At 39.8% G+C, this 12,109-nt stretch overlaps 1 protein-coding gene across 1 annotated transcript in view; it reads left to right on the forward strand.

The window, feature by feature from the left end:
* LOC110953468 (rho GTPase-activating protein 26) overlaps positions 1 to 12,109 on the forward strand; it is a 92,751-nt gene that overhangs the window by 50,334 nt on the left and 30,308 nt on the right. The window contains 10 exon segments of the mRNA XM_051937886.1: positions 3,769 to 3,870; positions 3,984 to 4,094; positions 4,601 to 4,705; positions 5,561 to 5,690; positions 6,159 to 6,259; positions 7,942 to 8,036; positions 10,002 to 10,079; positions 11,029 to 11,123; positions 11,316 to 11,342; positions 11,345 to 11,381. Of these exon segments, the coding sequence (XP_051793846.1) occupies positions 3,769 to 3,870; positions 3,984 to 4,094; positions 4,601 to 4,705; positions 5,561 to 5,690; positions 6,159 to 6,259; positions 7,942 to 8,036; positions 10,002 to 10,079; positions 11,029 to 11,123; positions 11,316 to 11,342; positions 11,345 to 11,381 (881 nt within the window).

Raw genomic sequence — 12,109 nt, forward strand, 5'->3', positions numbered from 1 at the left:
ACTCAGTGGTTTTGCAGTTATCATTCATCTTTTCCATCATCTAACTCAGTGGTATGTGCAGTACAGCCGCCCTCCGACCTTGAAATAATGAAAATCCTGTTGAGGCACGCTCGTGATAAAAGGTTATGGTGTCAATAAACACACAGCGTATTTACTGCATGTCTCGGTGTCCCTCCCTCCACTTCCATTATTGGTGTATGTCAACGCCTGAGCCATCACTAAATGACCTGGATAGGAGATTAGAGGGATACACAATGCCATAAATCACAGATTCCCACTCAGGAGGGGGTGTCATAGGGCAGCAGGGCTCCCTCATGGCGTGGTCGGTGGTGTTGTAGTGATTCCGCAAATCACTTGAACCTGAATGGAGTGTGGTGAAGTGTATGGAAACACAATGAATACAAAAAGTGAGGCTGATTTTCTTCATAGATAGCACTTTCATTTAACATTTTGCACTCGAACAGCAAAGGATGAGCGCTAAACTGTACATTTTTGGGTAATCCCTTGTTCTGTGTTGTAAATATGCCATGATTCAAATGTGTATAATCTCCTTGGTGCACTTGCTCCCCAGTCATTAGCCGTACGACCTAGATGAGTAGCTGCAGGAGTCCCCCCCCCCCCCCCCGATACAGTCACTATTAAACATGTTGTCACTACATGGTCTGCTAATCCATCCCCTTGCAGCAGGTCATTGTGTGATTTTGATATGGTGCTCAGATTAAGAGGCGAATGCATAATCGGTGCAGTCCGGTCACCACCAGCGATGCACTAATCCTAGTTTAGCCCTGAAAGAACTGATAATATCGTGGCTTGGCACAGTTTCACCTCGTCCTAAAGCTCCAGAGATGGCAGCCTTCTTGGACGAAAGGCAAAACAAGCTTACGCTGAGTGGATGAAGAGTGATGGAGATAAGTTTAAAACATGCAGGGCTACATATTACATGGTTTATAAGAAGAGAAAACAGTCCAGTTCTAATCTTATCCAGGCTAATCAAATTATTGCAACAAGTAGGCCAAGAAAAAAAAGTGTGCAAGTAATTGCACTGCAAGCTAAAGACGGGTAATGTGAGGAGCATGTTTGAATAAAAACTGATGCGTCACTCATGCAACAAAGACAGATGAATTTCTGCGTAAACACAGCCAGCATTGACTTAGAAAAGATCAGCTGATTTTAGAGGATTGAATTATTGGAATTATACCCAGTCGTGAAATATTGTCAAGTAAATAAACATTTATTTATTTTATTTATTTTTTGGGCGGCACAATGCATATTAATGAGCATACAATCTCATAATAGTTTACATGAGGTTGCAGTAAATACACCGGATTTAGCACGAGGCTATTTTCCATCCGTTGCCCCACACATAAAAGAAAAACATACAGGGATACAGACGTATAAACAACAATATAGTAAAACAACGACAAATGAATACTGACTGGGTTAAATTTACCCTAAAGTGCTACTATTTTAGAAAAGCGCTTTCAAGGCACAGCCTGTCATAAAGTGCATATAGTTAGGGAGCCTGTTTTTTAAAATGCCTGATTTTAAAGTGCCTGAATTCCTCAGTGTTCACACGTTTGACTGTCAGCCGTTTCTTAGACATCCTCCATATGTGCAAAGAACGTTTCTCACATTATTCAGACTTAAATGTCAGTTTTGGTTTAAACTATGAGGGTGGAGAGAATTCAAATTTTTGCATCTGCTTTTCCTCTGTGAATTTAAGTCAGAATAACGGTTTGTATAGCACAAGTTTGAGTGATGGATGAGATCCGGGATCACTTTGCCACGCATCAGTGTTTTTTTTTGGACTTAAGCCCAGTTGCTGCACCTGTTAAAGATCTGTTAAATAATACAGGACAGCTATTAGTAAACAAAAAGCACCAATGAGGAGGACATCTACAAAAAGCGTCATGTCTTGTCCTGTATGTGATGATGTAGCGGTTGGCTTCATGTTTCCGTGGGGTTTCCGAGTAACTGTTGGCATGGCAGTGTGGAGTCAAACTCGAATGGAGCTGGGATGAGTCAGTCTGATGTCAGAGTATGATGCTGTATCAGAACAGTTAATTTACTTCACTCTCCTGGAAAACGAACATGATAAGTTGTCATATTGGGAAGACACTGCCACCTGCTGGCCAAAGAAGGAACTACCCTAAAGTACACAGATTTGAATGCCTCTGATTTTTTTTATTATCCAACATTTGGTATCATGAAAGAAAACGGAAATTATATACTGATATAAACACAAGATGTTTACTCTAATCATGCAATTTATATGTTTCATATACACTTTCCCTTGACAAAATAAGTCAATCGTGGTTGTTTCGGTTGATTTTTTATTTTTTTTACATGTATTTACATTCAGAAAAATGTAATGAAACCAGTAATAAGAGAAACACAGAAGTGGGTTAGAGCAGCAGCCATTTCAAACACGATTTCCATGGAGAATATGACAAATCAAAGAGGCAGACTTTCAACAGAGGCCTTGTTGTTTAGAGCAGCATTCATCATTTCTGATGCGTTCTGCAGCTGCTGTCTGTTGCTCTTCTGGCCCAGAGGACTCGACTTGTTGTTGAAACTGTCTTGGCAACGAACCGGGATTGTCTTACAGTATGCAGCATGTCATTATTTTTCCCATTCCAGCATCAGTGAAATTAAAATAAAAGTAATCTGTAAACGAATGTTTGGTTTATAGCAATGTGGATGCTGCTTTTACTGGCATTACTACGTGTTATTTTCATCTTTGATTCACTTATAGATCTTATTTTTCACTTATTTGGTTTAGTGCAGGAGTAAAATATGTACAAAACGGTCAATTAGTGTAGTTAACTGTGTTTTAACTCCTTGTTTTGTTCCCTATAATTTTATTTTAAAGGGATATGAGTCCACAGCATCAAAGGTTCACATTTAAAAAGCTGATTGATTGATTTTTTTGGGGATCAAATAATATATTGACTAATAATTCCAGACCTTTAGTACTTTACCAGACAGCGCCAACAGCATAATGTGAAGCCTTCATAGACACGCTTGTTATTCACAGGAAAAATAAAAGAAATTGCCTGTGTCATTAAATATTCATTTACATGTTTGTTTTAAATAAGAATAATGGACTGAAACAGTTGTACCGTAAAGCTACCACAGGGCCTCTCCCTGATCTGCCTCTCCTCTGTTTGTACTCTTTTTTTTTTTCTTGTTTCCTTTTGTGTTGCTCTATACTATTACCCATATTCCCCAATTCACACGAGTCGCATTAAAGTTTAATGATCGTCATGTGAATCGTCATGTGACTGTGTTTCATGCTATGAAGCAGAACATGTTCAGAAACCAAACAACTTGTGTGTCTTTTGGACACTTTTCAGCTTTTCTTTCTGTTTTACCGAGCAGAAATCCACGCCCTGCTCTATCTGTCCCTGGTTCATCATCCATCCACGTGTCTCCCTCTCATGTCAGTGATCTCACTTCTGATGAAACAGCCTGTTGTTTAATAACCAGCTGTGCTCCCTGGAGGAACAATGTCATGCTGGACTCCCAGAAAAATAGAAATTATTATGTGAAAGCTAAAGGAAATTATATGAAGTTTGCTTTCCTGTGTGTTCTCTGAACCTGCAGCTCAGATTGGTTGCAAAAAATGTGATGAAATTACTTGAGATTTTTGGTTTATTAACACCACAGAAATATTCCTCAGGACTGTAGTTGAGTTAGCTGACCTGAAGCTTATGCATTGTGATTGTCTCACAATTAAAAGTGTTTTTTTTTTTTTTTATGTGACAGGAAGCGAAGAAAAAATATGACAAAGAGACAGAGAAATATTGCGCAGTACTGGAGAAACACCTTAGTCTTTCAGCGAGGAAGAAAGAGTCGCATCTGCACGAGGTAAGATACTGAGCGAGAGTTTACATCTCTGCTGCCTCCCACAGGATTGGTCAGATTTCTCATATTGTCTCATGTCAGTCCATCAGTTTTCCTCATTTCCTTCCCTGTTGTAGGCGGACAACCAGGTCGATAATGTCAGGCAGCATTTCTACGAGGTTTCTCTGGAGTATGTCTTCAAGGTTCAGGAGGTCCAAGAGAGGAAGATGTTCGACTTCGTGGAGCCTGTGAGATCACATTTTTCTTTTAAAGTCTGAAGAGGCTGAGCACACGTGCCCTCTGTCAGCAGATGTCTGTATTGTTTTCACTCACTTTGACATATCCAAGCCCACCAGATTTCCTTCTTCTGTTGTTAGCGAAATTCACTTTGGAGGTTTTGTGGAATTGCTTCAGGGCCCCTCAGTAAGAGATGCTGAAGAAATATAAAGACAATATGGAGCACAGAAACCACACAAACCAAACTGTTGAAAAGTTGGTCACATTCACTGGTTCTGTTTTGAGTCTTTTCCAATATCTAATTTTCAGATTATGTATCACTTTTGCTCCGTTTTTCTCTCGCGTCTTCAAAGTTGTCCACCTTTTTCCTGCTCTTATCCCTTTTCCTGTTCTTGCACATCTGCATTTTGGATGCAGTTCTTGTCTGTTCTTCCCGTTCTCCTGGTTGTCAAATTTATCCCTTCTTCTTCCATTTCCTTCACCTACTTCACTGTCTTGCTGTTTGTCTTTCCTACAGCTGTTGGCATTTCTTCAAGGCCTGTTCACCTACTATCACCATGGCTACGAGCTGGCGAAGGACTTTAACCACTTCAAGACGGATCTTACCATCAGCATACAGAATGTAAAGTCACACATACACACAAAGCATCACTTAGTAATTTGTTGTACTTGTATGTGTCCATCATTGTGACAATACAGAGTGCTAATCTTCTACATGATTCTGTATTGAAGCCTCCAATCACAATCAAAAGATTTTGTTGCTAAGTAAGTTTTCGCAATGAAGGAATTTGACTTGGTGATTTTAATGCAGTGAAACAGTAACATATAGATTAAAAGTGTCGCCAGTCATAGTAAAAAAAAAACAAAAAAAGTGACGAGATAAGAAGCAATGACAAAAAGTACAGTACCGTATACAAGGTTGCATAGAATATAATGTAAACAAAAACTTGAAAGAGGATAATAATGATCCTATTTAAAAGCCATGCAACAATGTAACGCATGAAGTCAGTGTCTATGATCTCTGTCCATGTTTGTCTTTAACGATAGGAAAGTTTGGAAGGGCTTTATTTATGTATTTTTAAAAAACAAGGATACATTTTTGGGGTGTAATGCACATTTCCAAAAATAGAGTAGGAAGGCTTAAAAATGCATCCACATTTTAGGTCAGTTGAGGCAGCTTCGCACAGGAAAAAAAAAAAGTACAACTCAGGAAGACGTCTAAGAAAAATAATCCTCAAAATGCCAAAGGCCTGCAGGCAATGAGGAACTTAAAGGTCAGTCACTGGATCTGCAAGTAACATTTGCTAACGGAAAGGACACTCCAAATCTGTGCACAAAAATACAGTCTGTGTAGTCACACTTCTGCCTTTAGAAAATTAGAAATGCTAAAATTTGAGTAGCATTTCCTCTTCTCATTTTTTGTCATGTGTCTTCGTGAATCTAGAAATAAAATGACCTGTGTTCTCTGTGTTTACAGACGAGGAACCGCTTTGAGAGCACACGGTCGGAGGTGGAGAGTCTGATGAGGAAGATGAAGGAGAATCCGCATGAACACAAGAGTGTCAGCCAGCACACCATGGAGGGATACCTGTTTGTGCAGGAGAAGCGTACGTATCAGCCCACTTCTGTGTGCATGAACACATTCCTTTTTATAATGAGGACACAATCCGACATCAGCTTACAGGATGAATGAGATTGTGTGTGTGGGTGTGTGCGCACATGCAGGTACAGTTTGTGTGCTGCTTTGTTTGGCTTATACACTCACACAGATCCTCACAGTGTCAGAGCAGCAGAACAAACAAGCCATAATGAACCAGTAGTTGACAAAGTGAAGTCCGATCTGTTGGAAGCATGATAGTAGCTCTGTCTGCATGTGGTTACCATGGTGACATATTAAGCACTAAAGGAGGCCTGACGGAAGATTTTGGTCGTTTTAACCCTTTTCCCTCCTCTTGCGTCTGTAGCGGCGTTTTTGACGGTTTGACGTCACCTTTTTCCTCTTCATTCTTCTTCTGTGTTTTTGTTTTTAACTTTCTCTTTCTACATCTCTACATTTGTTTTTGTCTCTCCCTCAGGCTCATTTGTGTCCAGTTGGGTGAAGTACTACTGTACGTACCATCGTGAGCCCAAGAAGGTCACCATGGTCCTGTTTGACCCCAAATCAGGAGGCAAAACGGTGAGCAGCTCTGGCCGTTTAAAAATGCAGAAAAAGGTCACAGGCTCAGAAAAACCCACGCTGTCCGTCTGTCAAGTTACTGTACCTACTATATATGTATATGTCAGTAAAAAATATCAAAACTGAATCTTGCAGAGATTTTTACAAAATGTTTCTAGTTTGAGTGTCACAGCAGCCTATCATGTTGTCTGTGTCTCACTGTGTAATTTTATTTCCCAATGCATGAGGGAAATCTGGGGTTTTGACAACAGAAAACTGTTCAGCTATTTTGAATCATAAGCAGAAAGTATCAAGCCGTGTGTCAGTCCTTCAGTATCAAGATTGTTCGATACTTGGTCTTTCGAGTGAGACGTAATTTCTTCAACAGCAGAACCCTTAATAGGTGAGAGTGCAGCGCTGGCAAATTATGTTTTGAGCAAGGGGCATGGCTACAACTGGTTTCCTCAAATTGCTCTCAAAATCTCTTCTTGCCTCTCTCCACCTACAAAACTGATGAAGCCTGAAGTTCACGCCTGTATTCTGACGGTTTTCACAGCTGCATTCAGTAAAGTAAGAGTAGAGGCTCTGAAAATATTAGAAAACCTTTCAGCTCCAACATAGTGAGAAAGAAAGAAAAATATTACCAGAATGAAGTGAAAAAATATATATAAAAAAACAACAACATTATGAGTAAGACTAAGTACTGGATATAGAACGACTGGACTGAAAGAGAGGAATCAATAAAGATCGTGACATTGGACTTGGGCTCAGCCGTGTTTTGTAGTAGGATTCAAAGTTGCATTCGTATTGAATGAGAATGAAGCAAGAGTGTAAACACTGCTTTTTAGATGGTATCTGAAAAGCTACCATAACGCAAACACATACCCAGAAGTGATCAACACCTCTGTATAAGGATGAACTTTAATATCAAAATGTGGTAGTAACTATACTGACTCACAACTTTTGTGTTATATGTTGACTTTTTTATTTCTATATGAGTTTTGTTGTAATATTAATATATTTTCCCCTGAGATAAAACACTATATAAGACCAGAAAGTCTATATGGAAACCATTAACATGCATTTTTCACTTACTGTCTATGTGATTCTAACCTTAACTCCATCAGTAGAGTGACCTTGACAAAACAAAGATAAACCACTTAAGTTACATAATCTTGCTACAAATGATTGAAGCATTTAAACAGATTTCTCTTTCATGCCTGATTCTAACAAGGCTCTCATGAAAAATGCATTCAGTCTGTTGTGAGATTACATTAAAAGCTTCTCACTTGCATGCACTAACTCACACTTCAGTCCTTAGTTTCTATTTAGATGTATTTTTCTCCTTTCTAGTCAGTGAGTCACTCCAGGGATTAATTCTGTCGCCTGTTTCAAAGTGTTTGGCCAAATTATCTCTTGCAGTTGGATCTCAGGCAAGTTTGAAATATTTCACTTTCAGTCCTTCTTTAGCATGAGGATGAAGGAGTTTTTATTATTCAAAACTCTATAAACAGACCTTCAGTGTTGTCCAAGAAAAGAAAAGTCAGTCATCCATGGAGTGATTCATACTTTACAGTTGTTAGGTTCACATCTTTAGGAAATGCATGACCTGATTCCATTCTGTTTTGCTCTTCTAAATGCTGCTCTGCATGCATTCAAGTCTTACTGATACTACAATGCTTTTATTTTCCTGTGTTTGTTAGGGGGAGGAGGAGAGCTTCCTCCTAAAGTCGTGCACTAGGAGGAAGACAGACTCAATAGAAAAGAGGTTCTGCTTTGACGTGGAAGCTGTGGACAGGTTGGTATTTGTAATTTTCCTGCTTGTGTCTCCTTTTCAGATCATGTATTTCCACATAGTCCAACTCCAACTAGCTCTTTTTTTTTTTTTTTACCTGTTTGACGCTATTTCTCTATCCATAAGCCACATTCACTTGAAGGGGATTTTTTCAGGGTGTAATTACAGCCAACAGACACATGAGGGTGCTGCACATTTGATGTGGATTAAGGATTGGTTGGTTGTCCTCTGAGACTCAGCCTCCTGTTGTTTCCCTTCCTGTACCTCCTCTGACTTTTCCTCATTCCCTCTCCCTGCCCACTCATCCACAACTTCAACCTTCCGCCAATGAATACGTTCAACTTTTTTTCATTTCATCATCTTTGTTCTTGTGACCTCATTGTGCCTTTGTTGGCACAGCTGGGGCTTATATTTCCTCTAGTAGCACATGTACATGTACATTTGTGTTGTTATACATACAGAATTAAATGTATTTCAATGAGTTGTTTTTGTAACCGGCATCAGAGAATCAGATAAAAGTCTATCAACGGGTCCACAATTTAAATTTCACAAAGACTCTTGAGTTTCTGACACTGGTCGGTGCATTTTCATTGTTATTTTACCACTCAGCTCAGAGTAATATGAGGAGGCTGTGACAATTTTCAATAAAAACTAAACCTACTGCTGTTTTTTGTTAGAAAAACACGGATGACATTATTTCTCATGACTGACATTTCATTCAGATAGACCTTTTTCTCTTCTATTTGCGTCACTTCTTTCTGCGGCAACAGAAACAGTCTGACATTACTTGTTGCCGTATTTAGAATAATTTGTCCCTCATCAGACAATAAAGCAGAAAACAGTCACTTTGAAACTATATTAATTCCTGCACCTGATTTTATAATTTTCTTCACTTTAATATATGGGAAGTTTCCTACATCCTTTCATTGTAATTACATGTATGGGCATATTGTTCACATTTTGCCTGGTGGAATGTTACTTGCGCTATATATAGCGTAATTACCAAGCAGGTATTGCCTTTTCATAACATATTAAGTACTTCATTAATGATCTGGACAATGTACACTTTTAATTATCAACTCAGCACGTGTCAAACGGGTAACCTGAAGTTAGCAGAGTCAGCGATCTAGAACAGCAGCTGTCGGGCTCAGTGAAGCCACAGAAGCCTTGCCAAGCAGAACTCGTTTTCTTTGTGGTAGGAACCCAGAATGTGAATGTGGATGTGCACGTCTAGATGTGACTGTGTGCTGGCCAGTGAGTCACGATCGAAGGACAGCGTGCAGATTGGTGTGTGTGGAGGTGGTTGTAGTGCTGTGGGAGTGACAGCTGAAGGTGGAATGTGCTGCCAGTGACAGGGCGACGGAATAGGACAGATAGGAAGCCTGTAGAAAAATTGGGATTGTTAATGAAGTTGTGTGTGACTGTGGTGGCGTGCGCGCACACTGTTTCCTCTATCAAGATGATTTATCTGACCCTGCTAAGTCTAATTAATTCCCGTTAGTTTGGTGAATTTTCAGACGCTATTCGTCATCCTTTTTTGATCCTTTTATGGTAAAAATCTGATCGTAGCTGCTGATCATCTGATTTATTGGACAGCAGTAACTGCAGTCATACCTCTGGCACCTCCAAATGAATGATCTTTGAGTATGCTTTCTTTTTAAAAAAAAGCATGAGATTTTGCATGCAGTGATCCTTCTACATCAGATGTGGTTCATCTCAGGAAGCGCAACAAGACCTTCTAGAAGAAGTGTTTTCAATCATTTGTGCAAGTAATTTAATTCGAGACTTTATTTTAAAAAATATAATATTGTTATTGCCGCTTTTATAGGCATATTGTGGTCACTTTGAAGTATTTGTGTGTTGTTTTGTGGGTTTTGTTGATTCGTGGCCATCCAGACGTTTCACACTCACCTTGATTTTTTGATAAAGTTAATGTGCCTTTTGCTGTGTGTGTGTTTGTGTGCGAAGGCCGGGAGTGATCACCATGCAGGCTAATGTCAGAAGAGACCGAAGGCTGTGGATGGAGGCCATGGATGGGAGAGACCGGTAGGTTACCATGGTTACCGTTTTGTTCTTATGTGACAGGGACAAACGGGGAGAAGAGAGACAGACATGGAGAGGGAGGGACGACGTGTCTGTTAAAGCAAAACAAGAGCTCCACCTTAAAACAGATTTCCACAGCAATCAGTTCAACTTCTTCTCTCAGCACACGCCTCCACACACATAATCACGATTGGCACCTGCTGGCAGAAAACAGTGCTTTAATAATAGGATTTCCCTGAGGCATCGGCAAATAATACTGAGAGACAATTTGGTGTTCATGCTCCTAATGGATACGTTGACTGACACCTAGTTCCCCCAACACTTTGGGTTACGCCTTCTGATGCATGGCTGTTTTTTGCCCCAAGGCTGGAAGTGGTGGTAGTGCTGACTCCCGCGCTCCATTTCAGCATCGTCGTGTCCCAACACCTCCCTCGTGTCTGTACAGTATTCAAAAGTAATCCACTTCCATAAAGTCATCTCAGGCTTGAACAAGCAGTTGCTAGCTCAGGGGAATTGTTGTAAAATTGAATGTTCACGTTTCATGCCATTTATTGTTAGGACTTTGTTCTGCGGCTGCCAAGTCATCTTGATAGTACAAACTCACGACCAACCTCAGCTCAGCATGTCAACTTTCCAGACAAAGGACGCTGCTTTTTATTATCATTCTGGTTGTTTTCGTGTGGAAAACTTTGAAATTCTAACGTCATGTTTTTTTTAAAAATTAAGCATAGGTATAAAGGTTTAAAACTAACAATAAAACTCACATTTGTGATGTGTATATGGTTCCTCGCACATGACGAATGTTCGTTAAAGTGTTCAGCTTCGCTTATCTACAGTAAACTACAATAACAACCAGGAATCCAGTAGAACAACCAGCACAGCAGCATACAGGTGCTTCTAATGAACTGTTGACTACTAAATGCAGTGTACAAATATCCTGTGCTCTCATTAGGCTTCGCTGTAATACATTTCCGGCTAAACGAGTGGGTGTTGTTCTTTGTGGTTTACGAGGTTATAATCTCAACAAAGATAACCAGGCTGAAGGCAGTAAGTGGCTTTAATCGTAATTCAGTATTATATATTGAGCATCCGTGTCTTCAGTGTTAAAAGAGTTAGATAAAATAGCACGGATGTGGCATTTACTGCATGTATGAATTGTTAAAAATGCATTTTTTAAAATCAAAAATGTCAACTTTTTAGCTAAGAATCTCTGAAATTTGTTGTAATTCTGTCCATCAGTGGCCCACCTGGATGTGATCGGCTTCAACTGATGAAAAAATTCATCTATGCGGTGGATACTCGAGGGTACAAACGTTGACTTGTATTCCTTTTTTTTTTTTTCTGCGCTGTGAATTTCGTGCTACTTTGCTGCGACATGTTCTGCACCTCTTCATTTAATTCAGTGCTGATCTGTATGCTGAGTCACAAGCGATGATTCAACCAGTGTGTTACCACTCTGGCTCAACGAGTGGCAACAAAGATGGGTAGACCACACAAAGTCAAAGGTTTAACAAAAGATTTATTTAAACAATAAAACGTGTAAGTGTAAGGTGTAGTGCATGTGGTGTGTGGGTGTGTAGATAAATCAAACTAAACCAGAAGGAGACAGCATGGTGGCCAGGGAGCGGGAAGCAGAGAGAGAACAGGTGTGCCAGATCTACCTAAATAGCCCAGATTAGGAGGAGGGGCCCATAGCCAACCCAACCGGCACAGCCCACCTGCACAGAGGGAGATGGGAGAGGAGCAGCTGCAAAGGCCCCTGGGGCCGTCACAAATCTCACTGGAGTTCTTTGCTTTTACATTTCTTTTTTGTATTTTTTTAATCTATATTTATCTCGTCATATTCACTTATTTAATATTTATGCAGAGTTCTGAGCACATAAGCATTTACATATGAACTTAAACAGCAAACTGGCAGCGACACAGAGGGCCTCTTTGCGTCTTTGTTTTGAAATATTTCAGTCATATTCAGTTAATCATGAACAGATGATTAGTGTTTTTGGAGACTGTGGGTAGGAATTAAATGATTCTTA

This window comes from Acanthochromis polyacanthus, chromosome 17 (genome assembly GCF_021347895.1).
Source record: "Acanthochromis polyacanthus isolate Apoly-LR-REF ecotype Palm Island chromosome 17, KAUST_Apoly_ChrSc, whole genome shotgun sequence".
In the NCBI taxonomy this organism is placed as follows: Eukaryota; Metazoa; Chordata; class Actinopteri; family Pomacentridae; genus Acanthochromis; species Acanthochromis polyacanthus.